We start from the raw sequence: 27,647 nt of genomic DNA, 5'->3' as shown, positions 1-27,647 counted from the left end.
CCTGCCCCCACTGTGCCCTCCCAGCCTGGCTGTGGGGTGGGGTGGGACAGACAGGGTCACGTGGAGTTGCGTTCAGCGGGAGGAAGCCAGGCAGGGTGCAGACGGCTGCCGATTTTGGGGCTGGTCGGGAAATCAAGGTAAGGGAGGGAGTGCATGTGGCCACCAAGGGGGTTCCCTGGGGGCAGAGCTGAGAGTGGGGAGGGGGCCAAGATGAGGACAGCATGTGGGAACACACTGGGCAGAACTGTCACCCTCTTGTCCCCCAGGAGAACCCCTGCCATGGACCCATCATCACCGTGCAAGGCCTCCCAAACCCAGCCTGCAGCTTCGTCCCTGCTAACCTCCTACCGCTGGCACACAGGGGGTGATGGGGAGAAAGTAGCTGGAGGGTCCCGCTGGGGCCGACTTGCAGGCTGGGGGAGGGCACTAAGCCACCAGGAGCCCGTGGTCAGCAGTCAGCCAGCCTCTCGCTCGCTGTTCCGTCGTGTCCTCTCTGCGCCCCCCAAGGAATCACGCACAAGCCGCCTCCGGCTATCCAAGACCCTCTGGGGGAGGCATAAGAGCTCACCGCTGGAACCAGAGCCAGAGCCGGAGGCCCCAGGTACATGGCTCCCCCACCCAGGCTGGGAGGGAGGCCGGATGCTTGGGTTTTGTCTGCCTCCGGAGCATCAGCCCTACAGACACAGGAAGTTGTGGGGAGTGCAAAAGCCCAACAGGAAGTGGCTGGGGCCCAGCTGCCCTCTTCCCTCTTCCCCCTCACACAGGGACTGGGGGTAGGGGGGAGTGGTCAGGGACCTGCGTGCTGGGGGTCCATCCTGGGGAAGGGAATGGGACTACACTAAGGGTAGCCCTGCTCAGATACCAAATGGCTCTTGGCCCCAATGGGTCTCTCCTCATATCCAATAGCCCAGCTCATTCTCTCCTGCCTGGGTATCATCTCAGCTGCCTCCTGCTTGCTCTCTAGCCCTCTGGCCTCCATATCTTAAGTTCCTTCACCTTGGACCTCAGCTTCTCCATCAGCTAAGTGGGGATCATCATCCCTACCTTAAAGCATATTTTATTTAATTCACATTCATTCATCCATTCACTCATGCATTCAAACAGAGATCTGTCAAGCATTTCCTACATGCCAGGCCTTGATTTAGTCACTAAGGACGCAGCAGTGAACAAAACGTTTGAAACTGCCTGCCCCATGTAGCTCACAGTATACTGGGCATGACAGACAGTAAACAGAAAGTGAGCGATTGGGCTGTTACACAGAGGGATCTAGAAGAGTAAGGGATAGGCCATGAAGATTGAATGTATGTATGAATGTAGCATGAACGTAGCACCAGCCCAGGGCCCGGTATGTTCTAAGTGATCTACGAACAAGTGGAGCTATTTATTCCCCTGATGGGAAAACCATAGGGTGACAGGTAATCTTGGGGGGGGGGGTAATTCAGCCCTTCTATTCCTGGAAGCTCTTTTCATATGCCCATTTTGCAGATGCATCACTTCCACCTCCCACTCCATAGGATCCAGAGAGAGTTCCAACAAGCAAGACTGCTTCTGCTTCTCCCCTGCTCAAATGCCACCCATGGCTCCCCATTACCCCCAGGATGAAATCCCACAATTCTCTAACTGGCACCCAAGTTTCTGCACCAATCTCTTCCTGGACCTTTCCCTCTTGCCTCTGAGCTCTCTGAGCCCTTCTTGCCTTTCCTGGGCATCTGCCATCTCCCAGCCTTTGCTCAAACTGCTCTTGCCACCATCTCTGTCAATATCCAACCTGCTGTTCAAGACCCGCTGAAAACCTACTGTCTCTGGAGGCTTTTCCTGGCCCACTGCACCACCACCTCCCCCTACCCTGATCTTTTTTCTATTCCTTTCTCAAATGTTGAATGCTTTCCACCTTATATTAGTTATTTATGTAAGGAACCAAGGATGCTGGCTTGCTGTTTAACCTCCTAGATCAACCTGCTGTCTTGGTTAAGAGAATGCTTGTGTCCGAAGCCTGGCTCAACCACGCACAAGCTGTGTGACCTTGGGAAAGTCACTCAACCTCTCTGGTTTTCAGTTTCCTCCTTGGCAAAATGGGGGTTCTAATAGCCCTTTGAATGGCTTTTGGAGGATTAAATGAGAGAAGGCGTGTGGAGTAGTAAACACAGTACAGGGTACATGTGTCCACCACCCATGGCCTGGAGGGACAAGGTCCAGAGAGGGGTGGAAACTTGTCCAACAACTGCCTGACATGGCTGCTGGGTGGGCTGGGGCCAGGGGGAGAGGAGACACTTGGGAGGGAACCTCCTGATGAGCCTCTATGAATGGAGAGGGTACTCTGAGGGAGAGGGAAAGACTCCTATGTCCCCGGCACCCCCTCCTCTACCCAGAGCCTGAGCCAGAGCCAGAGGCCCCTGCCCCACAGATCCCGGAGGCCCCCACACCTGACGTACCCATCTGGAACATTGGGGCCTTCACCCTGCTTGATGGGAAGCTGGTGCTGCTTGGCAGTGAGGAGGAGGTGAGAAGGGGCATAGGAGCAAGGGGAGGGAAGAAGAGAGTGGGAAGAAGACAGAAGAGAGTGGCGGGAGAGGGTAATGGAAATGTGTCTGCCTGCCTGGCTCCCCTTTTTCACTACCCACTTTTCTGGAGAACAGGGTCCTCGCCGGCCCCGGCTGGGGAGTGCTAGCTCTGGGGGCAGCATCCAGGTAGCCATGGGGAGCCTCAGGGATCCAGGTGAGTTGTTTCAGAGGTGGGGAGGGCTGGGGCATTTGGGAACCTGTCAAGGTGGGGCAGAATCCAAGATGATCCCACCCCCCCAACCTTCTACCCCTGACCGTCTACAGATCGGACCCCCGGAAAGACCGAGCCAGAGGCTGCTGGCCCCAACCAGGTCCACAACGTTCGGGTGAGGCATCCAGTGGGAGGCAGAGGGGACAGCAAAGACTCCCAGAGCCTCAGAGATGAAAGGGGACTCTTACTGGGTGATCTTGGGCAGGTCACTGACCCACCTATGGCTTCAGTGTCCCCATCTGTCAAATGGCACTAATGAGAGAACCTCCCTCTCAGGGCTGTTTATGAGAAGTTAGTAGAGAATGCAGAATAGCCTAGGATTGGTGCTTTAGAAAGCGGGGCTATTGGTTGCCTTTATTATTACTGCTAATACAGCCTGAGCTTGTGGTCCCCCCTGCAAACCAGCAGACCATCCAGGACACCCTGGGGGGAAAGAAGCTGAGGAGGGAGAACAAGGTTCTGCCCACCTGATATCCCCTTTCCCACAGGGATTGCTCAAGAGGCTGAAAGAGAAGAAAAAGGCCAGGTCAGAGCTTGGAGCCAATGCCTCCCGGGATGGGTAAGTGTCTCTGAGGGGCCGGAGGGACTGGGATTCAACACTGCGCCCTCCACCTCCACCTGCATCATTCCCCCCCTTCACCAAAACCCCGATACAGCCCCGGCTGTGTCCGCCGCATGTTGAGCAATGCTGGAGCCACTGAAAGACCCCAGCAGGAACCACCCCTCCGCTGAAGGGGGGCGGGGGCAGAGTCTGACACAATAACTCTAAATCAGGAACTAAGTCAACACCCTGGTCTGGGAGTGTCAGGGAAGGGACAAATGAGCTAAGATCTGAAGGAAGGATGGAAGTCAACCAGGCCAAGAGGGGCAGGAAAAGTATTCCAGGCTAGGAAGCAGGGAGTGCAAAGGCCAAGGGGCCAGACGAAGTGACAAAAACAAGGCTAGTATGACTGGAGTTCAGAGAAAGGGATTCATTGGAGGGACATGAGGTCAAAAGGTGACAAGGACTGTACCATATGAGGTCATACAGGCCACCATGAGGAGTTGAGCTTATCCTAAAAGGTTAGGTTCAAGTCCGATTTCGTTTCAAGTTCATCCTGGCCTCTCTCCACCCTTCAGGCTGTAGGGGGTGGGTTGGTGGGGAGGAGAGAAGTAGGACCACTTATCCAACCGCCCCCTCCTCAGGCCTCCCAGTGCTCTGGGCTCTCGGGAATCGCTGGCCACGCTCTCCGAGCTGGACTTGGGTGCTGAGCGGGATGTGCGTGTCTGGCCACTGCATCCCAGCCTCCTGGAGGAGCCTCACTGTTTCCAGGTAAATGCAGACAACTCTCCCTCTGACCCCGACCCTTTGGTTCCACCTTGGCCTCAACCCTTGGATCCTCATCCCCAACAGGTAACTTGGGCGGGCGGGAGCCGCTGCTTTACTTGTCGCTCCGCCGCTGAGAGAGACCGCTGGATCGAGGACCTTCGCCGCCACTTCCAACCCAGCCAGGTCAGTACGGATTAGTGGGACATGAAGGCCCCGCCCTCGGCCACGGCCATGGCCACGGCCCCGCCCTTCCCCCCACCCAACCCCTCACCAGCGCCCTAACGCGGCCTCTGAGATACACCTCCCCGCTAACACCTTTGCAACCACTCCGAGACCCTCCCCAGCTTCCTTCCATTACCAGCTCCTGGCACAAAAATCGCGTGCCTTCTATGCACTCCGGGCCCTATTTGCCCCCAAAGCCCCGCCTACCAGGCAAACGCCAAGTCCCCACCCCGCGGCTGCTCCTCCTTACCCTGGAGTCCGGATCTCGCCGCGAGAGCCCAGAAAAGCAGGAGGGCTTTCGCAGAACCACCTTGAGACCGCCGTGGGCCCTGTCTCCCCCCAAGGGCCCAGCGATCTCCCTGGGGGCACGGTCCCCACGTCGAGCACCGACGCCTCCTCCCAACCCACTCCCGTCCGCAGGACAACTTGGAGAGGGAGGAGACGTGGCTGAGCGTGTGGGTGCACGAGGCAAAAGGGCTGCCCCGAGCGGCGGCGGGGACAGCAGGCGTGCGCGCCGAGCTGTGGCTGGACGGCGCGCTGCTGGCGCGCACAGCGCCGCGGGCTGGCCCGGGCCAGCTCTTCTGGGCCGAGCGCTTCCACTTCGAGGCGCTGCCTCCGGCGCGTCGCCTGTCGTTACGGCTGCGCGGAGCTGGCCCAGGGAGAGCGGCGCTGGGCCGCGTGGCACTGGCACTGGAGGAGCTGGGCGTCCCCCGCGCGCCCGCCGCGGGCCTGGAGCGGTGGTTCCCGCTGCTCGGGGCGCCAGCAGGCGCAGCGCTGCGGGCGCGGATCCGGGCGCGGCGCCTGCGCGTGCTGCCGTCGGAGCGCTACAAGGAGCTGGCGGAGTTCCTCACCTTCCACTACGCGCGCCTCTGCGGGGCGCTGGAGCCTGCGTTGTCTGCCCAGGCCAAGGAGGAGCTGGCGGCTGCCATGGTGCGCGTGCTGCAGGCCACCGGCCGGGCGCAGGTGCGGCACTGCGACGGGGCGGACGCGAGTGACCCGAGGCTGACTGATCACGCGCCCCGGGGAGCAGGGTGTAGGGGGGCAGGTGGCGCAGGACCCCAGTTGCACAGACGAGGGGCGGGGCACCATCAGGGGCGGGACCTGAGCTTCAGCTGCGAGGGGTGGGGCCTGAGCAGAGACTCTGAGCTGAAAGATTTAATTTTCTGCTGCGAGGGGTGGAGGTTCCGGCCCCGTGAGCCCTAGGAGTGAGGACCGGACCTGAGCAGCAGCCTATGAGGGGCGGGGCCTGTGTCCCAGGTGTGAGTGATTGGCCAAGGGCTCGTATTCCCCCTGGCTCAGTCTGCAACCCGCGCAACGTGAACTCCACTGTGCCCAGGCACTGGTGACAGATCTGGGCACCGCAGAGCTGGCGCGCAGTGGAGGCCGGGAGGCGCTGCTGTTCCGGGAAAACACATTGGCCACCAAGGCCATCGATGAGTACATGAAGCTGGTGGCACAGGATTACCTCCAAGAGACTCTGGGTGAGCCGGAGAGTGGATGTCAGAGGCTGTCTGGGCAGGCTAGGGAACCCCAAGGAAGATCTGGGAGCTTCTAGGTAACATGGATGCTGGTAGTGGGTGGTGCCTTTGGGGGTGCTGAAATCCTGGAGGCAACTGGGGGCTCCCCCAGAGATGTTAGGTGTCTCCAGAGGAAGCTGGACATGGAGTTGGAGGCCAAGTGTGGTGGGTTCTGGTGGTCACGGCCCTGGCCGCTGTCTGGCTGTGCTGTGCTGCAGGGCAGGTCGTGCGGCGTCTCTGTGCTTCCACTGAGGACTGTGAAGTGGACCCCAGCAAGTGCCCTCCCCCAGAGCTGCCACAGCACCAGGCCAGACTGCGAAACAGTTGTGAGGAAGTCTTCCAAAACATCATCCACTCCTACAAGTAAGAATCAGGGCCCCAGCACCTGAGCCTACCCCTACATCTCATCCAGTGTGCTAATAACCCTGACTCCTAATTGGGGTTGCCAGATAAAATACGGGATGCCCAGTTAAATGTGATGCAACAGTTGAGACATACTGTTACTAAAAAAAATACGCATTTTTTAATCTGAAATTCAAGTTTACTGTTTGTCCTGAACTTGTATTTGCTAAATCTGACAACCCATTCCCAATGTCATGTCAACTTGGGGTTACTGACCCCGAATAACCTGGGACCCAATTCCTTATCCTCTAGCTACAGGTGACCCCATACTCTAATTCCATGCCACCTGACCCCAGTTAACATAGGACCTCAATCATGACCTCTGATTCCAGGTGATGCTAACCCCCCAATCCCATGACCTTGACCTTAAATGACCCTGATCCCCGAATCCCATGCAACTGATCACAAAAAACCTGGGATTCCAATTCCTTGAATTCTGACCCTAGGTGAACCCATACGTCTAGTCCCATGTCACTTGGGACATCAATACCGTGATTTCTGAACCTAGGTTACCCTGTAACCTCAAGCCCATTCTACTTTATATAGTGTAATCTGGCACCCCAGTCTCCTATCCAGTTATAGCTACATCCCAAGCTCATGGTCTATATCTCCTTGCCAACCTGTATCCCCACCTCCAAGATTACCGACTCCAGAGGTCACCACAATGCCTCCACCATAAATCCTGCCCCCAAGTGTTATTATCCCCAGTGTCTCCAATCCTGGAACCCACGATGTAGGTGACTCCTGACGTCTGACCTTAGGACTTTTACATGAATATGACCTTTATGCCTACTTCCCCCTCTGACCATTGCCTCTTCTGCCCCAGCTGGTTCCCAGCAGAGCTGGGCACTGTGTTCTCAGGCTGGAGAGAAGCATGCAAGGCCCGTGGCTCTGAGGCACTGGGCCCCCGGCTGGTGTGTGCCTCTCTCTTCCTGCGGCTCCTGTGTCCTGCCATCCTGGCACCCAGCCTCTTTGGTCTGGCGCCAGAGCACCCCGCACCCGGCCCAGCCCGCGCCCTCACACTGGTCGCCAAGGTCATCCAGAACCTCGCCAACAGTGCCCCGTAGGTGCCAGGAGGCTGGCCCCATCCTTAGCTGGGAGGCTGGGTGACCCTGGTTGGGACATCCCTGACGGTATGCCAGGGGAGTGGGGTGGCAGATGCCTAGTTTGATCCACCCCGTCCACCCTTGACGCAGGTTTGGTGAGAAGGAGGCCTACATGGGCTTCATGAATAGCTTCCTGGAGGATCGTGGACCAGCCATGCAACAATTCCTGGACCAAGTGGCCATGGTGGATGTGGATGCAGCACCCAGTGGTTACCAGGGCAGCAGTGACCTAGCCCTCCAGCTGGCAGTCCTGCACGCCCAGCTCTGTACCATCTTTGCTGAACTTGACCAGGTATAGCCAGAGCCCAGGGTGTGTGTGGGGTAGGGAGGGGGGCAAGAGGCCTCCGGCCCTAAAGAGCTGCTTACCATTCTCCCTCCATGCCTCATTAGGCAACCCGTGACAGCCTGGAACCCCTGCCCACCATCCTGCGAGCCATTGAGGAGGGCCGGCCTGTACCTGTGACTGTGCCAATGCGTCTCCCACCACCCCCAGCCCAAGTTCACGCCAGGTAACCTGCTGCCTCAAGTCTGGGCCAGTTCTGATGGGTGAGAGCAGAGGCAGAACCAAAGGCAAGCACAGGGTCAGACTGGGGTCAGAAGTGAAGACAAGATCATGTCAGCAGTCGGGAACAGGGTCACGTCGGGATTCTCTCTCAGAAACAGTGTTGCATAAAGGTCAGAGGCTGGAGATGGGGTCACCTGAGGGATCAGAGAGAAGCTCACAGTATGGTACTGAGTCAAATTGGAGCCCAAGGTGGGGATTGGTCATTGCAGACATCAGGGAGAGGTCACATTTGGGGTCAGACAGAGAAAGTGACATGTGGTCAGTGATGAGGGTCAGGTTTCAGTAATAGGTTGTGGAGGGGATCAAATCAGGGGTCAGATCAGGGTCAGATGTTAAGATGCACCATCAAGGGTCAGGGAAGGGTTCATATGGTAAGCAGAGTCAGGCCCAGGGTCAAATGGGGTCAAGGGTTATAGGTAAAGTCATATGGTCACAGTCAGGGTCCATGGTCTGTGCGGAGGCAGACAGGGTCAGCTTCAGGTCAGAGGTCAGGGACAAAAGGAGGGTCAGGTGGGGCAGAAAGGGGATATTCCTCTGAGCAGAAGTCTAGCCCAGGGTCAGATTGAAATCAGAGTTTACAGAGACGGTCAGGTCAAGAATCACCTTGTGTCAAAAGTCAGGGACAAGGCTAGAGAGGAGTCAAAAGTTACATTGGGGTCAGGTCGAAGATCATAGAGAGGACAGTATTGTCAGAAGTCCAGGGCAAGATCAGAGGTAGAAATGTGATTCCATCAGCGACAGGGTCGCATAGAAAAGATCAGAAGTGGAATCATTTCTGGTCAGAGGTAGGTTTGGGGTCAGCTCAGGGGCCAGTCAAGGATCTGAGCTCCCCGCCCCCCCCCCCCCCCCCCCCCGTTCTCCTCCCAGTTTCTCTGCAGGGGAGAAGCCAGGCTTCCTGGCTCCCCGGGATCTCCCCAAGCACACCCCGCTCATCTCCAAGAGCCAGTCCCTACGCAGCGTTCACGGCGCAGGGAGTTGGGCGCGACCGCAGCCGGACGAAGAGCGGCCCCCGAGGCTGCCCCGACCGGTGCAGCGCACGCAGAGCGTCCCTGCGGGCCGCCCCGCTCGTCGCCGCCCCTCTGCAGGGCCACGGCCACGACCCAAAAGCTCGCTACGCGCGGGGCCCGCTCCCCGCGGCCGGCCCTGGACCGGGGCCTCAGCATCGTTGCCTCGGAAGCCCTCGGTGCCGTGGCAGCGCCAGCTGGACCAGCCGCGGGACAGAGAACAGGCGCTGGGCACGCACCGACCCGTGGGCAAGGTGAGGTCCAGCTCAGGTCTCTGCACAGAGGGGGAAGACGGGACTGGAAAGACAAGAAGCCAAGCAGGTCTGGGTTCAAATACCGAGCTCGCTGCGCTGTGCGACCCCGGGACTAGTTTGCAACCTTCTTCGGTCCTCAGTTTCCTCCTTTGCAAAACTTGAGCGAGGTTTCCTAAAGGAGCAGGGCAGTGAGGAGGCAGAGCGCAAGGGACAAGGAGGTCTGGGTTTTTCGGGGAGAAGATGGGGCGGGACGACGGGTCAGATTACAGCTCCTTCCTTCCCACAGTTGGCAGAGCTGCAGTGTGAGGTGGCCGCCCTGCGCGAGGAACAGAAGGCTCTGTCCCGCCTCGTGGAGTCGCTGGGCACCGACATCCGGGCTTTGATGGAGAGGCAGGAGCAGCTTCAGGGCCAGCTGCAAGACCTGGACTCCAGGCTCCGCCAAGGGTGAACCCCGCCCTCTCCATTAGCTCTGCCCCCGGGTCAGCCCGCTGTAATCAGATCTGCCGTGGCCCCACTTTCATTCAGGCCCTGCCTCTCAATCCCGCTCAAATCACTCCTGACAGGCCCCGCCCCTCTGCCAGCCCCGCCCCAACACACCTGTCTCTCCCCCCCCCCCAGCTCCTCCCACCCCAGTTCGCTGGCGAGTCCTATCCTCTAGGCCCCACTCCTCAATCAGCCCCTCCCAAAAAAGGTTGGTCCCGGGCTTCTCAATCAGGGCACACCTCCATCCCGGTCCCCACTTCACCCAGACTGTCCAAGCCCCGTCCCCCAAGATTGCTCGGTTCTTTCCTCCCAGCCATTCAAAGCTCTGATTCAGCCCGGGCTTCAATTTTATCTAGGCCCCGCCCCCTAGTGTAGACAAACTCCGCCTCCGCGCCAAGCCCCGCCCTCTGATTTCCTGGCTGCCCAACCCGGAGCTGGAGGCGGAGTTTCTCAGCCTCTGACCCTCCCTTCTTGCCCCTGATCCCCACAGGACCTCGCAGTTGGATCCAGAGAGTGGCGGTCCAAGCGGTGAGGATCACAGGCTGAAAAGTCTGGTGAGACCCCTGCCCCAGCCACGGGGAAGATGTGGGCGGTGAGAGAACCAGGGTTGGGGTGCAACCCACCCCTGGCTCCGAGCCCACTGCCACTGCCTCTCCAGGAGCGCCGCCTGGCTGAGATGGAGAGTACTCAGGTCCAGCTGAGGAATGTGGTGCAAAGCCTGCAGCTTCTTTCAAGAACGCCAGGATCCCGGAGCCAGTCCCTCCCCCTCAAACCACCGTGTATCAACGGAGATACCACCTGAGCTGTCCACGCTGCCCCACGTGGTCTGGGAGCAGATGGCCGTCCCAGAGGCCTGTCCGACCCCTGTTCCAGCCCTAAGTGGCCTACAGTAGGGAGTGGAGCTTTAGCTGCCAAAAAGTCTGGCACTATGAGGTTACCCAGTAAAATTTTGATTTCAGTAAAGTCGATGGATTTTTTTGCCCCTAAGTGTTGCCAATCAGAAAGCACCCCACTCCCACCATTCAGGTCTCCCAAATTCACTCCTAATTGGAGGTCTCATGGAAGGGATACATGAGGAGATTCTCACCAGCTGTGTGACCTTAGACCTTTACTCTGTCAGAACCTCAGTTTCCTCATCTGTAAAATGGATCTAAAGTTTCTTACACAGTAGAAGACCCATAGTTTAAGGTGTTCGATAAAAGGTATTCATCATTGTTAGAGGCAGTACCTGCTTCTCATTGAAGCCCAGTGCCCATATGATAGTATCTTCCTAGGCCCCCAAGTCCCACACCAGCTCCCTCATGATAGGGAAAGCATAGGTCTGGGAGGCAGATGGAGGAAGGGGTGAGTAGGTGTGAAGACAGTTGAGCTCCGTGGGTGTTGGTTGGGTAAATGAGTGGACATTTGAATCATGGGTGAACGGATGGGTGGGAGGTAGGGTGAATGGGACAATAAGCAAGTAAATAGGTTAGCATTTGGTGAATATTTGCCCTGGTAGGTGAGTAAGTAGGCAGATAGCCCAGATAGGTGTGTCTGCCTAGAAGAGACCTGGATCACAGTAGAAAATAAATATGTGAGTTAATTGAGTAAGTGGTTATATATATTGCATGAATATTTGTCGGGGTCTCCTGAGACTCTTGAGCTAGGCAGTGGGGAACCAATAATGAACAAGGCAGATGGGACTCCTGTCCTCATGGAGCTTACACTCTAGCGGAGGAGGCAAGTAAATGTGCAACTGAAAGATGGATGTCTGCATGGCTGGGTGAAAGGGTGTGTGCAGGGATAGGTGGATGCTTGCTTGGTTGTATGGATAAGTAAGTATTTACTTGTGTGGTGGGTGGCTGGGCAGATAGATGGGATGTGGATGGGTGGACTCAGTGGGTGTTCAGATGGGTTGTGGGGATTTGGGTGGGTGGCTAGCTGGCTCACAGGACCAGATGTTGGTTGAGTGGTGGATGGATGAGTGGGTAGATGGGAAGTGAATGGGTGGTTTGAGTGGGTGTTTAGATGGATGGGTGGATAGATGGTTAGTTGATTGAATGGATAGATGAGTGGTTGATTGGTTGAGTGTGTGGATGAATGAGTGGGGAGATGAATGGGTGGTTGAACGTGTGGATAGGTGGTTCATGGGAGAAGGCCACAGACTTCTTATGTATTCACAATGGGGTAGTTCTGGAGGCTGTGATCCTTGGGGTTGGATGGAGAAAAGGGGCTTAATATTGGGGACCTAGGGCAGCTCTAGGGGCATGGAGGCGCTGAAGTCCAGCGTGGATAATGGGAAAGGAGGGAGAAGGCTTGTGGTTGGAAGGTAGCTGACTGGGGGCAAGGGACTGAAGGGTAAGGATTGGCTGGGTGGAGTTCTCAGTGACCTATAAATGACTCATGGGGGAACTTCTCTGCCCTCTCCTCACTCTTCTGCTGCTATTAGCAGGCCTAGCATTGGAAGAACCAGTAGGGTGATGAGAAGCTATTGGGGGCAGGGGGACAAGTGTGTTGTCATGGAAACAGACCCTCTCCCTGGACTCTCAGGCCGCGCGGGCCCTTTAAGTGTGACCCGCCTGGCCACTCCCAACATGGCGGCGCGCCCGCTGACCGCCCCCCCCCCCCGGGCGGCACGGGGGGGGGGAAGGGGGGGGCCTGGACCTCCCCATCATGGCGGCGCGGCGGGGCTGTCGCGCTGAGGTCACGGCGGCGCGCCGGGGGGGCGGGGCGGCGGGGGGAGCGATTTAAAGGGACAATGTCCCCCGAGCGGTGGAGGCGGCGGCGGCTGCGGAGGCCGCGGCACCGGCACCGGGAGCGGCAGCGGCGGTAGCGGCAGCGACGGCCGCACCGAGGAGGGAAGCTTCGAACCCCGGCGCCTGGCCGGCGGCGCCGCCTCCCCGGTGAGGCCCGGCCCGGCCTGGGGAGCCCGCGGGCGGGGCGGAGCCGGAGCGGGGAGGGGGAGGCCAGGGCCGGGCCGGGACAGGCGGGACCCCCCGGGGCGGGGGGCGGGGGCGGGGCCTGCAGGGGCGGGGCCTGGTCGGGGGCGGGGCCGTTCTGGTGGGGGGGAGGAGCGGGGGTCTTGGGGCAGGTGTCCCCCCCCCCACCTCGGCGCGTCCCACGGGGTCTCCCGCCCCGAAGTGCACGGGCGGAGGGAGCGTCTCCCGGACCCTGACCCAACGAGGGGTGCGCTGGCGCGGCGCCGCCCCCACCCCTGCGACCCCCGGGGGGCGTCCAGGCGGGAGGCCCCTTCCCACGCTGCCAAAGTGCTCCGAAGTTGCGGTCCCGCCTGTTCCCCGCGGGCAGTGCCCACCCGGTGGGCACCCGCAGGTGCTTCCTCTGGGCCTGGGCAGGGACCCCCGCCACGACTGCCAGGCCACGGACTGGCCCCCTGGGAGCCCCCAGGCCCCCGAGGGCAGCGCCTGCAGCCAGGCCTGGAGCCCGGGCCCCGCCCCGGTTGCCTGGGCCCGGCCTCCCCACCATCTCCCTGGGGAGGGCGCCTCATTCCTGCCCTTCACTTTCCGCCGTTACCTTGAAGGTATTTATAGGTGGAGAGGACAGCACCCACCCCCTCACACACTCGGCCTCCCCAGGGTCCTCATTTCTGGACCAGGAGCCCCATCCGTCGTTTTTGTCCGCAGACTAGAGAAATCTTGGGAGGGTGGGATGAAGAAGCCCAGGCTGGGTATGCATGAGGGAGTGTTGGGGAGAAGAGAAGGGGTTAATGCTGGGGTCACTTAAGGCTGTGGGTGAGGGTGAAGGGTTAATGCTGGAGAACCCTAAGGTCCTTCGAGGATAGGGGTCAGAGTGTGGGAAAAGTGCAGAGGTAATGATGGGAGCACTTGAGATAATGTATAGGATCAGGGTGTAGAAGTGGCTGGGATCCATGCTAAAGCAGGGACAGAGGATCTGCATGTACATGGAAGTGAGGGCACAATTGGGGAAAGTGCAGTAGAGCATGAGTGAGAGGAGGCATCTGGGAGAAGTGATAGGATGAATGCTGGAAGAAAACAAGGTCCATGAATTTGCATGTGTAAAAAATGGGGTAAACTGAGGCAGCACAGTGCAGGAGCTGTGTAAAGAGGAGTTACCCGTGGGGAGACTGAGTCATACGGAAGATAGGGGCCATCTGGGTTACAATGCATATGGACAGGGCCTCAGCACCATTTACTTAGCTCTCCTGGGCTGGGAGGGAAACTGAGGCACTGAGTAGCAAGGGTGAGGACTGGAACTTCGAGGTAGGAGAAACTAAGGCAGCATCCCTTTCTCACCTCTCCTGAGCACCTGTCTCTCTGCCCCCAGACTTACAATGCCTTGCTGAGCCAGACCAGCAATTGAGTGGAGCCAGGCAGACAGCATCCATGGATGGGCCCCTGGCAGGCGGCCTGGCCGCCCCAGATCGTCCTCGTGGCCCCGAGAGACTGCCCGGCCCAGCACCGAGGGAAGACATCGAAGGTGGGGCCGAGGCTGCTGAGGGGGAAGGTGGCATCTTCCGGTCCACCCATTACCTGCCTGTCACCAAGGAGGGACCCCGAGACATTCTGGATGGCAGAAGTGGCATTTCTGGTAAGAGAGTGGGCCCTGCGGCCCTGGGGGAGCATCCAGCCTGGTCCCTGAGGTTCAGAGAGGGCTAGGTCACCCAGCCCAGCAGGGGTTGGGATGGGATTCTGATTCTGCTTGGGTCCGGAGCCTTCTCTTTGTGCTCTGCTTGTTTTCCCATTTTATGGTTGTGAAAACAGACCTGATGAATGCCCTCCCCCCACAGGGGGTGGCAAGGAGCTGGGGCTTGAACTCGGGTCGGCCTGGTTCCCTCTTCTGAGCTCGTTAATTGGATACAAGTGCACAGCTTAGCACCCTGAGCAGCCCACTTGTTCCCCAGGTGTACCCCAGTCCCATCAGTCTGTTCCACCTCCCTCTTGCTACACTGTCGGTGAGTCCTGCTCCTGAGCCACAGGTTAAAACAGCTTGTGCCCTCTAGTGGCCGGGGAGAGACTGGCTAGTCAGGGACACCAGCTACCCCTTTGTGCCTCAGTTTACCCAGCAGAAGGGGGTCTCATACTGTCCTCACCTCCAGATTTGTTATTCATTCATTAAATACTCAGCAACTACTATGGTGTCAGGATGTTTTCTAGGTGCTGGGGATACAGCCATGAACAAAAGAGGCAAAACTCCCTTCCTACAAGAGGCCTGACCTCCTAGAGACAGGCAATAAGCAACTATATAAATAACGTGAGGGCAGGTAGTAACAGGTGCCGTAAAGGTTTTACATAGAGTGCTAGGATCATGCCCGGAGGACCTGGGAAACCTCCCTGAGTGGGTGGAATTTGAATGGAGCATTGAAAGAATGGTGGGAAGGACAAGCCAGGTGGGGGAAACAGCAGGCGCAAAGGTCCTGTGGTGAGGTGGAGCCTGGTGTGTTCAAGGACCAGGCAGGAGCAGCAGAGTGATGGGGGCAGTGCAGGCTGATGCACCAGATGTCTCCCTTCATCTCCTTGGCCTGCCCTACAGGCCTTGGTTTCCAGGAACCTCCGGGTACCTTATTAGGAGTTTCCTACATGCCAAGCCCTTTATGTGATCATCTCATGTCATTCTTAACAGATTCCTGTGGGGTAGCCTCAATTATTATCATCCCATGTTCGAGATGGGAAGTCTTAGACCCTGAGGGGTTAAATTAGTTGCCCATGATCCCACAGCTGGCAGTAACCTGGCTTGACAGCCCTGGTCTTTAACCACCACGCTGTGTCAAGGCATCCTGGACCTGCCCCCAGCTCACCCTTAGCAATGCTCATGATATTCAGATATTTACTGAGCACCTTCTTGGGGCCACACACATACAGCATCCTCACACTCATGAACCCTGCCATCTGGCTGGGAGACAAACCAGCTACCAGGTGTTATGACATAGTTGCTGTGGCTACAGTGGGTGAGGCCCAGCCTGGGGGCCATCCAGGAGTCCTGGATGAGGAACAGACAGGCAGGGGCCATCTAGGCATCAGGCTCCACATATGCAATGGCATGGAAGTAATGGGTAGCTACTGAAGGTGTTACACAGCAGGGGACAGGGTGAGACTGAGGGCAGAGTATCAGTGCTCAGGGAACCTTAGCAATCGCCTCCTCTAGATCATTCATAACCAAGACCCAGACAGAAGGAGAGCCATGTTCCACGGCATGTAACTGGCCAGGGCAGGCCTGAGACCTTGATTTTATGAGAGCTCCAGGGAAACAGGGTCTGGGGTCCCAGAATCCTCTCTGCTTCTGAGGAGCTGGTCAGTTCTCTACCTGGCAGAAGCCCCAGGTCTGGCAAGAGAGGGGGAAGGTAAGTAGGTAGGTGCGTCCTCCCTCCCTCCAGGGAATCAGCCAGGCTCCAGTGCATGTCCCTGGAGAGGAGGGGGATGTGGCTGCCAAAGGGGGCCAGGCCCACCCTAAATGATGTCCTTGAGTGGATGGGGGCTTGGGGCAGGGGTGGCTTGACTTGGTTGGGGGGGGCGGGTCACAGCCTGGAGGTTAGATGAGGGCCTGGGCTTGGGATGCAGCGCCTCCCCTGCTGTCCTCTCAGCCTGCTCGACCCCCCTTCCTGGCTTGGGCACCTGCCCTAGGAGTCTTGTGATGTCTATAAATAGGAACAGCCTCTGGGGCTGCTGTTCCACCCTGAAGCCTGGGCCTTCCCTCACCCTGCCCCTGCCCTTGGAGCCCCCCAAAGGTACCCCTGGAGTGGCTACTTCCAAACTTCTCTGTCTGCACACGGATGCGTCCACTGCCTTCTCTGTCCTCCATTATGCCTATTGACTTGGAGCCCCCACAGCGTCCTTGCAGCCCCCGCCTGATGTTTGGCCTCTCTCTCCTCGGCCTCCTGGGTGCAGCCAAGGCTTAGGGGGCTGAGATGGTCCACAAGGATTGATGGGAGTCTGGTGCGTGCCTGGCATTGGGACCGGGGGCCAGGGAATGAACGACATACTATTTCTGCCCTTGCGTGGAGCCCCAGGCTGGGGAGGAAATCAGAGCATGGAGTGAGCTCTGGGTCCAGCCTCCAGCTTCCAACCTGGGATACCTCCAAGCCAACCCCGACCCCCGTCCCAGGCACCCTCACAGCCCTTCCTTCCTCCCACCGCCGCCTCTCTGGATGGAGCATGTACTGTGTGATCTCCTTGGCATCCGTCGCTGGCCCTGCAAGATGGGTGCTGGCTGTTCCCTTTATACAGAGGAGGAAACAGGTGGGAAAGGTGTGCCCTTCAGTCACCACTGGGCCTTGAACTTGGATCTGTCTGCCTCCAAAGTCTAGATTCATGGTCACTCTGCCAAGCTGCCTGGCTTGGGGTTCAAGCTGCAAATGGACACCCTTCTCATTTTCCTTCTCTCATTTTCAAACCCTGTTGGGGACCCCCAAGATAGCAGGAGTCCATGAGGGCCCCTTGGCATGGCCACTGCCAAGGGCTGCATCTGGGCACCTCGTCCGACCTATAGGGACTTCTGGATCCCCTCTGGCCATGGAGGCCTCTGGGCAAGCCCCCCAGCTCCCAGGTGTCTTGGACACGGGGCCCTGCTTGGCCTGCTTCCTCCAAAATGCTGCCACTAAAAATAGGAGCCTCGCTGGAGCTGCTCAAAGAGGCCAACACAGCCCCCTGGCTCATGGAATCCTTAGACAACGCCAATCACAGAATCAACGAATCTGGGACGCCCAGAATCTCCAGAGCTGGGGTCCCAGAATCTCAGAAGCAGGATGCCCGCACCCTCAGACCTGCACCTCTAGGCTGTGCGGGGGTTTGGTGCCACTGAATTGCTTGCCCTCCCCTGAGTAGCTCACATTTATGACTCCTGTGTTCTCAAGAGACCCCATTTTTTGAGATCTCTGTCCCTTGGCTGGTCCAGGCCTTGCTTTCCCAACCCTCACACCTTCAACATGCACCTCATCCTTCCGCCCTGACACTGGCCCCTGCAGTCGAGTGTAACCCTGGTCTGGCCCTGCTCCCCATCCGTCTACTCTAGGGGTCCTCAAATGGGGGTGGTTCTGCCTGCAAGGGGCCTTTTGCAATGTCTGTAGACATTTTTGGTTGTCGTGATGGCAGGGCCAGGGGCTGGGGGCTGGGGGGGTGGGTGGTGCTCCTGGCACCCGGGGGGGGGAGAGGCCAGGGATGCCGCTCAGTGTCCGACACCACACAGAGAATCATCCGACCCTACACGCGGATAGTGCCGAAGTTGAGAAACTGCTCTAGAAATGCAAATTTACGTACCCCCATCACCACCCTCCCCTTCCAGAGGCCGTGTGACAGTCACAGCCCTTCTCTCAGGCTCAGCAGAAAGACCCTCAGCCAGTGACCACAACTTTCTGATTCCCCACATCATCCCTGATGGCACTTTTAATTCTTTGGCTTCTGTCAGCTCTCAATTTCCTGGGCAAATTGAACCGTGGGGGATCAGACAAAGAGCTAGCCCTGGACCATCCTCCAATTGAAGTTAATCCAGCAATTGCATCTGTCAGGCTCTGGACGGGGCACAAGTTCCCCCCGTGTGTTAACCTTGGCCCAGGCAATTGGCCTGCACCCCAACTGGCACGTTCACCCATGTCAGGCGAGTGCGGCGGGCAGAGGAGGCACAGGCCAGGATTCCTGTGGTCGTTCCAGGCGTTGGCTCCACAGGCGGATAATGGAGAGTTGGCTCTATCTGTGTAAGGGGTCCCAGGAGGGGATTTGATTCTAGGACTGAGGCCTGGAAGGGGGCCTGGGAGGCAGGGATAGGCCCTTTGCAGCTCGGGCTTAGGGCTCCTCACTCATCAACTGGCAAGTATTGGTTGCACACTTGCTGTGTGCCAGGCACTGGGATGCGGCAGTGAAGGAGGCTGAAAAAGTCCCTGCCCTCAGGGGGAGCTTACCTGTTTGCAGGGACTCGGGGAAAGCAGTCATCCATAGTGGAACAAGGCAATTTCAGAGAGTTCAAAGACAGAAATGAAACAGGAGACAAGAGAGAAAGTCATAGGGGCTCACTTTGGTCAGTGGCCAGGGAAGGACTCTCCAGACAGAAGAAATAGCCAATGCAAAGGCCCTGGGGCCAGAAAGGGTTGGGTGAGCTTGAAGCATCAAGAGGAGTCAGGACAGAGTGAGTGAAGGTCAAAGACAGGGAGCTGAGGCTGGAGAGACCTGCTGTGGAGGTCCGACCTCTCAGGGCTTTGCAGGTAGTGGCTGGGAATCTGGCTTTTATTATAGGTATGATGAGAGGTCAGGTGAGTTTTAACCAGGGTGTGATTTTTAAAAATCACCCTGGTTGCTGGGTGGGGGCAAAGAGAGGCGGGTTAAAGGCAGGACACCCCGTGGGTGACCCAAGAGGCTCTTCCAAAGAAACCCCTTTCAAGGCTCAGGAGTGCAGAGGCCAAAGGCCTCTCAGGGGAGAGGGGTGGGGAGCCGGCTAGGCCCTTCCGAGGTGCCCGGCAGGGCTCCCGGAGCTGGGGTGTTGTGAAGGACCCCGGCCAGGGGGACCCCAGCCCCTCAGGGTCTCCCCTCTCTGTTGCAGACGGGCAGCCCCATCCCGGCCTCAGCGAAGCCCTCCCCCGTGCCACCTCCGCCACCCATCGGATCAGCAGCTGGTGAGTGCCACGCTGGCCCTGACGTCAGGGAGGGCAGGGGGGCAAGCAGGATGTGCCTAGGCCCAAAAGAAGCCCCCTGGGGAGTGAGAAGGGGAAAGGAGGGAATCAGGAGGCCAGGCAGGAGGAGGTGGCTCCCGGCAGACAAGCCCCTGGGCATGTGCAGGGGGTGGGGAAGACTGGGATGAACACAGACAGTCAACTCTCATTATCCCTGCCAGGAGCAGGGCCAGAGGGACAGGAGCCTGAAGGTTAGACCCTTGGAGTCCTGTCTCTGCCAGGTGGCCCTTAGCCTGATGCCAGGCCTCTCTAAGCCTCAGTTTCCCCATCTGCAAAATAGAGTCCCTAAGATGCATCTCACAAGCTGGCCTTGAGGACCCAAGGGAGGTGGGACAGGAGCAGGAAGTGACAGCAGTGGTGACAGCAGGGACCCTGTATTAAGTCTTGGTGGGTGCTAATATGCAAATAATAGTTGTACCGGGTTAAATGATAGCTTTGGCACAGGTTTACCCCACTGAATCTTTGCCATGGCCCTGGGGGGATGGTCCTGTTAGTATCACATGTCACCGATGGGGCTGAGAGAGGTAACCCCCTGCTTTCCGCTCAGCCTCTTGGTGGAGCCATGTGTTCACCTGTTTGGTGGACACGATCGATAGCCCCTCTTGGAGGCAGGGTCCTGAAAATGAAGGGAGATTTATCAGGGACAGTGATAAGAAGAACCCATGTTGGCTGTGGGCTCACCAGGAGCCAGGCATCTGGTGAAGCAAAGCATTCCCCCCAGCACTGAGCTGTGTCCTCCTCTCCTTACACTTCACGGGGTCAAGGCCCCCATTTGAAGGATCGTAGCTGTGATTGTTTACAACAAATTTTTTTTTTAACATTTATTCATTTTTGAGAGACAGAGAGAGATGGAGCGTGAGTGGGGGAGGGGCAGAGAGAGAGGGAGACACAGAATCCGAAGCAGGCTCCAGGCTCCAGGCTCTGAGCTGTCAGCACAGAGTCTGACACGGGGCTCGAACCCACCAACTGCAAGATCATGACCTGAGCCAAAGTCGGGTGCTTAACCAACCAAGCCACCCAGGCGCCCCACAGCTGTGATTATTTAAATGAGCACATACCTCATGTAAACTTTCCTTTGATTATGGATATGAGAAAGCTCTTTAGGTGCTGCATAAGGACACAGAGGCTCCTGGTTTTTGGGACTCGTCCCCATTTGTAGGATTGGAAAACTGAGGCCCGGTGAGGTTGCTTCGCCTTCCCCCTTCCCCCAAAGAAGGCCAGGGTCCTTGGGGCTAGAGGCTGAGCAGGATCCTTCCACCATTCCTGACTCCACCCTTCCTAGAAGGGAGCTGCAGGGGAAAAGTGCATTCCCTTGAGTTGTTTACGCCACAGAGTTGCACCAAATTTGCTGGAGAGGTGAGACTAGATGAACTAAATCACCCCAGTTTGGGGGCACAGATCAGAGCCTTGGGCCCTCCTGGGGGACAGATGAGAGTTGACTGTGCCACCAGACTTGAGGACATGCCTTGTGACCCTGGTGTGACCCCTGATAGACCCTGTACACTCTCCCACCATGCAATGGGGCTGGGCTATATAGACAGGTGCAGCCTGGGAGCTGGATGTGTTTTCTGGTCTAACAGCTCTGGATGCGCCACCCGCACTCCCCATACCTCCCCACCCTCACCTCCATGTTCCCGGCCCCTCTGAGGTTGCCCTTGGGCTGGGTCTCTGGGGCTTGTCTCAGAGCCTACGAGGATCCCCTCCCCTGCCCAAGGAAGGGAGACTGAGTCCCATGGCTAACCTGTCCCAATTGGCACTTCCTTGCAGTTGCTGGGATGGAGGCAGCCTGGACTTCCAGCCGGGCTCCCCACCACCCCACCTCCTGGGCCACTTCCCTGGCCCCCCTGATGGCCAGGGGACCTGGGAGCACCCCCTGGTCCAGGAAGCCAGGGAGGGCCTCACATCTGAGCAGAGGTTCGAGGACTCGGTCATTGTGAGAACCATGAAACCCCACATTGAGCTCGAGGGCTCTAGAAGGTTCTTGCACCATCAGGGTGAACCGAAGCTCTTGGAGAAGGCCCCCCGGGGCCACCCCAGGTTCGACTGGCTCCGGGACACAGATGAGCAGGCCCCATCCCAGGATGCAGGGCTGCACCGGGACCTGCCACCCCAGCCCCTGCCCCTCACCTCCTTCAGGACGGTGCTCGTGCCAGTAGAAGATAGCGCTAAGTCATTGGATGTGACAGTGGTGGACCCTAGGGAGCACCTGGCAGACCTTGAAGGGCTGGCCCAGCCATCCGACTGGGGCCTGCCCAGGTCAGCCTCGGAGGTGGCCACGCAGACCTGGACAGTGAACTCGGAGGCGTCCGTGGAGCGGCTGCAGCCGCTGCTGCCCCCGGTCCGGACGGGGCCCTACCTGTGCGAGCTGCTGGAGGAGGTGGCCAAGGGGGTGGCCAGCCCAGATGAGGACGAGGACGAGGAGCCGGCCGTGTTCCCGTGCATCGAGTGCAGCATCTACTTTAAGCAGAAGGAGCACCTTCTGGAGCACATGAGCCAGCACCGCCGAGCCCCGGGCCAGGAGCCCCCCGCCGACTTGGCCCCGCTGGCCTGTGGAGAGTGTGGCTGGGCCTTTGCGGACCCCAGCGCCCTGGAGCAGCACCGCCAGCTGCACCAGGCCTCCCGGGAGAAGATCATTGAAGAGATCCAGAAACTGAAGCAGGTCCCGGGCGATGAGGGCCGGGAGGCACGGCTGCAGTGCCCCAAGTGCATCTTTGGCACCAATTCCTCCAAGGCCTTTGTGCAGCATGCCAAGCTGCACGTGCGTGAGCTCCCGGGCCAGCCCGCCAGGGAGCCCTTTGGGGGCGGCAGCGGGGCCGGCAGCCCGGGCCCTGATGCCACCGCCCTCGCCTATCGACCCTACCGAGGCTCCTCGGGGCTCAGTGGCTGCGTTTTCTGTGGCTTCCCCGCGCCCAGCGAGAGCCTGCTCAGGGAGCACATGAGGCTTGCGCATGCCCACCCCCACTGGGAGGAGGATGCCGAGGCTTTTGAGGAGGACCCTGCCAGCCAGCCGGGCACCAGCCAGGAGGCATATGCCCGCTTCCCTGATGCTGCGGAGGACTACTTTGGCAAAGCTGAGCCGCTCTTGGCCCCCACGTGGCAGGAGAACCCTGCTGGATATGACCCCAGCCTGGCCTTTGGCCCAGGCTGCCAGCAGCTAGGCATGAGGGATTTCCCACTGTCAAAGCCACTTCTGCGCGGCTCAGATCAGAGGCCCCTGGGAAGGCCAGCCTTCCCCTCACCTCTCGCATCTGCCCCCTACTCCTTACATCCCGGTAGAAACAAGAGCGTGGTCCACCCGCAGGGGCTCCCAGGCCAGCTGGGGGACCGGAGACACCCTTGGAGCGAAGAGGAGGAGGAAGACATACTGCTGGCCTCGGAAATGGACTTTTCCCCTGAAAATGGGGTCTTTCCACCCCTAGCTTCCCCTGGCCTCATCCCACAACTGGCCCTGGACCTGAAGCGGACTTTCCGAAAAGCTCTGAGGGCAGCTGAGGCCTCTCGGGCACAGCGGCAGCAGCTCCGAGGGATGGTGCCCGTTGTGCTGGTGGCAAAGCTGGGGCCACAGGTCATGGCTGCAGCAACCCGGGTGCCCCCACGGCTGCAGCCCGAGGAGCTGGGGCTGGGGGCCACTCACCCCCTGGACTTCTTGCTCCTGGACGCGCCACTGGGCAGCCCGCTGGGGCTGGACGCACTCTTGGATGGGGACCCGGCGGTGGCACTGAAGCACGAGGAGCGGAAGTGCCCCTACTGCCCGGATCGCTTCCACAACGGTATCGGCTTGGCCAACCACGTCCGGGGCCACCTGAACCGTGTGGGCGTCAGCTACAATGTGCGGCATTTCATCTCTGCCGAGGAGGTGAAGGCCATTGAGCGCAGGTTCTCCTTCCAGAAGAAGAAGAAAAAAGGTAGGGCGGCTTCGCTCTAGCACCCACCTCCCTCCGAGGCCCGCGAGACGTGCAGCTGGGCAGCTGAGCTCTGAACCGAGCAACCCTCACTCTAAGTCCTCCCATAGCGCCAAGCAGGGGGAAGTCAGGGCCTCCCCTTCTGGAAGACCGGGAGCCACGGCAAAGGCCACTGCATCGGTGGAGGTGTGGGGACGCCCCGATGCCCTGGCCCTTCCAGCAGCTGGAGGAAGGAGTATGGGCAGAGGAGGCAGCCCCAGGCAGGGAATTTCACTAATGTCTTCACTCAGCGAATATTTATTGAGAGAGGTCCCCTCTGTTCCGGGCATTTGGGGGCACAGCAGGGAAGGAAATAGCAGTCCCTGCTCTCTTGGAGTTCCCGGCCCAGTAATAGGAGTGTGGGACCTGGCCGGCCTCAGAAACCCCAGGGCAGCCTGTGAGCTATGCAGATTCCCAGGACCAGGGTTCTGATTCTGGAGATCTGTCTCCAACAGGATTGCCCTGGGTGCTTCTGACGCTGGCGAACGTGGATCCCACTTGGGGGAGGTGCTGGTGTGGTGTTTGAGAGCGTGTGTGCGCATGCGTGCATGTGTACGCGTACACTGGGGGTCAGGGTCAGGGGGCAGGCAGCCACAAAACCAGGCAGGTATGGTGGTGAGTGACCAGGGCTGTGATGGGGAAAGCCAGGGGCTGGGGAAGCTGAGAGGAGGTCCCTGACTCTGCCTGGGGCTGTTGTGGGCGGGGGGGGGGGGCAAGCAGACTCCCAGGGGAGGGGATCCCATCCATTTGGCCATTTCTTCATTCAACAAAGATTTAACTGACAGCACTGGAGTGACAGTGAGCAAAAATAGGCATGTACTGTAGACACGAGAAGGCTCTTAATCGAACGTTCACCCAAAAGATTGCAAATCCACAACTAGAGAAGTTTCTGAGGGTGGAGCCCCTGATGCGAGAGCTAAGTAGGGGGAAATCTGGAAGGCCAGGCACATAAGGCTTCTTGGAGCAGGAGTTGCGGGAGGATGTGTGAGCTCACACAGGCAGGAATGTGAATGGGAAAGGGAGGTGTCCTGGGTCAGGGATGGCACTGGCTGTGTGATCTGTGGAGGGTGGGGGGTGGAGGGTGAGAACCCCTGGGAACGGGGATGGCTGGGGCCAGAGAGTCACCCCTCCAGGCAGCCCATGTCCTCTCTCCCTCCACAGTGGCTAACTTCGACCCAGGCACCTTCAGCCTGATGCGCTGTGACTTCTGTGGGGCTGGCTTCGACACCCGGGCCGGCCTCTCCAGCCATGCCCGGGCCCACCTGCGTGACTTTGGCATCACTAACTGGGAGCTCACCGTGTCACCCATCAACATCCTGCAAGAGCTGCTGGCCACCTCGGCTGCTGAGCGGCCCCCCAGCCCCCTGGGCTGCGAGCCTGGGGGGTCGCCTAGCGGCTTCCTGACCTCCCGCCGGCCCCGTTTACCTCTTGCAGTGCCCTTTCCACCCACCTGGGCTGAGGACCCTGGGCCAGCCTACGGAGATGGTAAGGGGAGAGGGTGCAGAGGGGGTTGGGGCCCTGACCCTCCTCAGGGGCCCAGAGAGATGGGGGGTAGGAGGGGGTCAGCCACTCTGCTTTCCTGGGAGGGTTTCAAGTCACTTTTCAAAGTATGTTGACAACTGTCCTCACAACTGCCCTGCCACGTAGGGGTTATTTCTCTTTTACTCAGGGGCTGGGCCAGGGCTGCTTCTGGATCCAGTTAGTCCCTGCCCTGCCTGACAGTGACTTTAATGCATGCTTATTCAGCTCTTACTAGGAACCAGATAGGTTCTAAGCACTTTACAAACACAAACTTATTTATATCCTGACAACAACGATATAAGGCTGGTGTTATTATAATCCCCATTTTACAGATAAGGAAACTGAGGCACAACGAAATTCATTAATTTGCCCAGGGACACACAGAAGTGGCAGAGCTGGGATTTGAAACCCTAGACAAGTCAGGCTCTACCATTCTTGGTCTTAAAAACGTCTTCTATCTAGAGCAGTGCTTTCCGATAGAACTTTCTGAGATGGAAAGGTTCTCTAAGATACGTGTTCTATAGGCCACCACTGGCCACCTATGGCTGTTGAGCACTTGAAATGTGGCTAGTGCAAGGTTAGTTGCAATTCGCTCAGACAACTGCCGATCTAGAGTCCACTTTCTAGATTTTCGTTGGTGCCTACTTTGTCCGGCAGCATTTATAACCCCTCCCGTAACTTGAGTGCTTGTGTATACTAAAGTTTCATCCTATTTATGCCTCAAAACAATTCAGTGCAGCTAAGGATTGTTGTGTTCTGGTTTTACGGAGAAAGAGACTGTGGGTCCTCTGCTTTGCCACACAGCCACAAAGCAACAGAGTGAGACTTCTGAACCATGTTCGGTGGTCTCTCCAGGGGAGGATGGCTTGGGAAATCCAGAAGTAATATTTTGGTGAAGGAGCCTGGGAATGGGCACCACTGAGGGGGCAGAAAGGTGAAGGCCCCAGCCTTGCAAAGGCTGACTTTGTGGGAGCCGTTACTGAATCTCGAAGCAGAGAACTGGGCAGTGAGGAATAGGTGGGCTCTGGGGAATGCAGGAGGTCCCTGAACAGGGGGAACTGTCCAGGGGCTGCTTGGGACTGAGTTTCCTTCTGTTTCTCCTACCTGCAGCTGCCAGGGTCCTACCTAGATCTGTACTCTGACCTCCACTAGACTCATCTGTAAGCCCCCTTACTGGCGAAGGAGACCTGAGGGTCTGCAAAGTGGAGGGTGGCACTATCAAAGCCCCTCTCCTCCTTGGATAAGGAGACTAAGGCACAGAAAGGGCATAGTGGTTGGTGGAGGTCACAGTTTCGAAAGAGACTGTAGGGATGTGACCTCAGGCTTCTTGCCTCTGCTGAAGGCTGTCCCCAGGCATTCAGCTCACACACCTGGCTAGGTTTGTGGTTTCTCAGGGGTGGCTGAGAAGTGGAGCTGGCTCTGAGGTTGACTGGGAGGCACAGGAGGTAGTTTGTAAGTTCCAGCCCCGCTGCCTTCTTTTTCTGTCACTCGGGTAGAGGCCTGAATGTCAGGCTCACACTCCTTACTTGGTACCTGGGTCAGGCCACCCAGGGATGGTAGCATGTGCTCAGCAGTCAGGTTCAGCTTTGGTCAACTTGTTTCTACGAGAAGACCAATGTGCCAGCCCCTAGTTATGTGCTGATGGATCCGGCCAAGCCATTGGGGTGCCAGGATTCAGTCTGGTACTGCCCTAGCCTTGTCCGTAGGAGGGGAGGCCCTGATCAGTCTTCCAGTTAACACCTGGTGAGCAGGAGGGCTGTTAATGAGTGATTCAGAAGATCCTGGAAGTCTTGCCTTGAGGAAGGATGCCCAAGATTAAGGCTAGGTCCTGGCACCCGCCCTGCCCTGCACAGTTGTTCTTAGAAGCATCTCCCACCTAAGTGAGCCGTAGGGGGCGGGTGCCAGGTTGGGGGCGGGACAACGGTCAGATTCTGGCCCCACCCAGCTGTCAGGGACCAGCTAGGGGCGATCGGTTTGGTGTTGGGGAGAAGCAGGTTGTGCCTGGAATGAGGTGCCGGCGGTCGTGTGGGGAGTTCCGTAGGATTGCGGGACGGCGCCGGAGGGGCTGGGGCGGGGACATTTGGATACCAGGATGATGTTGTGGGATCCTCGTAGTTGGGATCAGGTGTCTTCCAGGATCTCCGACACGGAGGGCAGTCTTCCAGGATAGGGAAAGGAACAGGGTCCCGGCGCAGTTTCTAGCTCCAGGTGTCGGGGCTCCAGGAGCCTGAATGCTGTTAAGGCAAATGCTCGTGGCCCGAGGATTCCCATTCTAGCCTTAGGAATGTCCAGGGTTGGGGAAGAGTGTCCCAGCCCGTCCAGGCCAGGGGTGCAGTTGGCAGCCGCGCCGAGCGCGGCTTGTGTGCCTCCGCGAGCCGGTGTGCAGGCGGCTCCCTGAGGGTCCGGCCCCATCCCCCCCGCCGGCCCGCTGGGCCCGGGACAAGTGTTTCGCTCGCGGCGCTCGGCGCTCGGCCGGCCACACTGGGTGCGCCCCGAGGGGCGGGGCGGAACGGAGCGGGCTCGGCGGAGGCGCTCGGCGCTCGGCGCTCGGCTGCTCCCGCCTGGGGCGGCCGCCCCGCGTGCGCCGGAGCCAAGATGGCCGCCTCCACCGCCCAGTGCCGAGTGACAAAAGCGGAGAGCAAGGCGGCGGCGGGGCCGCGCGCGGGGGGCGCCCGGGAGCGCGCGCCCGCTGGGGCGCCCCCGCCCAGCCCCCCGAGCCCGGGCCCCGCGGCCCTCCCCGCGCCGCCGCCGCCGCCCCCGCCCCCGCCGCCGCCGCCGCCGCCGCGGGACGGGCCCAAGGCCGAGCCGGAGCCGGGGCCCGGGCCGGCGCCCGCGCCGGGTAAGAGCCCGCGCCGGGGAGGGTACGGGGAGGGCAAAGTCGGCGTTCCGCCCGCCCCCTGCCGCCGCCCCCGATGCCCGCCTTCCAGTCTGCGGGACTCCC

At 58.9% G+C, this 27,647-nt stretch overlaps 2 protein-coding genes and 1 long non-coding RNA gene across 11 annotated transcripts in view; 2 read left to right on the top strand and 1 right to left on the bottom strand.

Annotated features, from left to right (window-relative positions):
- The first annotated feature begins 18 nt into the window (after window positions 1-18).
- RASAL3 (RAS protein activator like 3) lies at window positions 19-11,220 on the top strand. The gene is made up of 18 exons (XM_019818691.3): window positions 19-137; window positions 267-601; window positions 2,370-2,500; window positions 2,637-2,715; window positions 2,826-2,887; window positions 3,261-3,331; window positions 3,958-4,084; window positions 4,166-4,264; window positions 4,724-5,266; window positions 5,640-5,784; window positions 6,039-6,183; window positions 7,049-7,285; window positions 7,419-7,620; window positions 7,719-7,837; window positions 8,761-9,151; window positions 9,438-9,595; window positions 10,125-10,188; window positions 10,293-11,220. The coding sequence occupies exons 2-18, from the start codon at window positions 280-282 to the stop codon at window positions 10,434-10,436; spliced, it is 3,039 nt and encodes a 1,012-aa protein (XP_019674250.2). The 5' UTR covers window positions 19-137; window positions 267-279; the 3' UTR covers window positions 10,437-11,220.
- A 1,142-nt stretch (window positions 11,221-12,362) lies between these two features.
- The window catches only part of WIZ (WIZ zinc finger), a 26,277-nt gene continuing 10,992 nt past the window's right edge, over window positions 12,363-27,647 (top strand). For 4 of the 9 annotated variants that reach the window (XM_023246674.2, XM_023246666.2, XM_023246668.2 and 1 more), the window contains exons 1-5: window positions 12,363-12,516; window positions 13,916-14,179; window positions 19,115-19,187; window positions 21,012-23,149; window positions 24,347-24,670. In XM_023246674.2, the coding sequence (XP_023102442.2) occupies window positions 13,975-14,179; window positions 19,115-19,187; window positions 21,012-23,149; window positions 24,347-24,670 (2,740 nt within the window). In that variant the 5' untranslated portion in view covers window positions 12,363-12,516; window positions 13,916-13,974. Of the gene's footprint in view, window positions 12,517-12,839; window positions 13,152-13,915; window positions 14,180-19,114; window positions 19,188-21,011; window positions 23,150-24,346; window positions 24,671-27,286; window positions 27,546-27,647 lie in introns of those variants that run through there. The other 5 variants (XM_023246688.2, XM_023246679.2, XM_045047448.1 and 2 more) reach the window with 3 other exon arrangements.
- LOC123382506 overlaps window positions 20,157-27,647 on the bottom strand; it is an 8,770-nt gene continuing 1,279 nt past the window's right edge. The window contains exons 2-3 of the long non-coding RNA XR_006590959.1: window positions 21,601-26,940; window positions 20,157-20,533 (exon numbers count right to left, since the gene is read on the bottom strand). This is a non-coding gene — a long non-coding RNA (uncharacterized LOC123382506). The remainder of the gene's footprint in view (window positions 20,534-21,600; window positions 26,941-27,647) is intronic.

The sequence above is a fragment of the Felis catus genome, chromosome A2, assembly GCF_018350175.1.
Source record: "Felis catus isolate Fca126 chromosome A2, F.catus_Fca126_mat1.0, whole genome shotgun sequence".
Taxonomy (NCBI): domain Eukaryota; kingdom Metazoa; phylum Chordata; class Mammalia; order Carnivora; family Felidae; genus Felis; species Felis catus.
The sequence above is the reverse complement of the archived record's forward strand: the minus strand, read 5'-3'. Positions and strand labels throughout refer to the sequence as shown.

Bases quoted from the DNA above. Each gene is read 5' to 3' on its own strand.
- RASAL3 (XM_019818691.3), top strand. From the start codon at position 280: ATGGACCCATCATCACCGTGCAAGGCCTCCCAAACCCAGCCTGCAGCT. The intron at 602-2,369 runs GTACATGGCTCC...TCCTCTACCCAG, and splicing joins GCCAGAGCCGGAGGCCCCAG to AGCCTGAGCCAGAGCCAGAG. The intron at 3,332-3,957 runs GTAAGTGTCTCT...CCCCCTCCTCAG, and splicing joins GCCAATGCCTCCCGGGATGG to GCCTCCCAGTGCTCTGGGCT.